Source organism: Eimeria mitis, genomic scaffold, assembly GCF_000499745.2.
Source record: "Eimeria mitis Houghton genomic scaffold, Emh_scaff2189, whole genome shotgun sequence".
Lineage (NCBI taxonomy): Eukaryota > Apicomplexa > Conoidasida > Eucoccidiorida > Eimeriidae > Eimeria > Eimeria mitis.
Window position 1 is genome coordinate 6231 of NW_013570516.1, and position 470 is coordinate 6700.

At 53.6% G+C, this 470-nt stretch overlaps 1 protein-coding gene across 1 annotated transcript in view; it reads right to left on the reverse strand.

Annotated features, from left to right (window-relative positions):
* Positions 1 to 470, reverse strand: part of EMH_0050040 (Calcium-dependent protein kinase 3, related) — a gene marked incomplete at both ends in the record, with an annotated part of 2842 nt that overhangs the window by 1129 nt on the left and 1243 nt on the right. The window contains 2 exons of the mRNA XM_013496595.1: positions 16 to 65; positions 323 to 404. Coding sequence (XP_013352049.1) covers positions 16 to 65; positions 323 to 404 — 132 coding nt within the window. The remainder of the gene's footprint in view (positions 1 to 15; positions 66 to 322; positions 405 to 470) is intronic.

A 470-nucleotide genomic window follows, 5' to 3' on the forward strand; every position in this document is an offset into this window, starting at 1 on the left:
TGTAGGAGGACTCACTTGTTAAAGAGCATCTCGTAAAGGATACACCCCACTGCCCATATGTCAATCTGCAGCAGCAGCAGCAGCAGCAGCAGCAGCAGCAAGTGCAGCAAACGCACTCCAATGCAGAAGCAGAGCGAGCAGCCACCGAAGCAAGATAAACAGCAGCAGCAGCAATAGAAGCAGCAACAGAAGCAGAAGCAGCAGCAAGGCGGAGAATAGCTGCAACGGGGTGTATGTGGGCTTAGCCGCAAAACAGCTGCAGCAGCAGGCATGCAACAAGCATGACATTCGCGCAGCAAGGAGAGCAGCAGCAGCAGCCTACCTTTTCATCTGCAAGCACCACTAAAGGCAGCAACTGCTGCTGCTGCTGCTGTTGCTGCTGCTGCTGCTGCTGCTGCTGGTTTCTGGGTGAATGTTCTTTCTTAAGGCGGTCTTGTACGGCTGTGTCGACGTGTTGTTTGTGTTGCTGT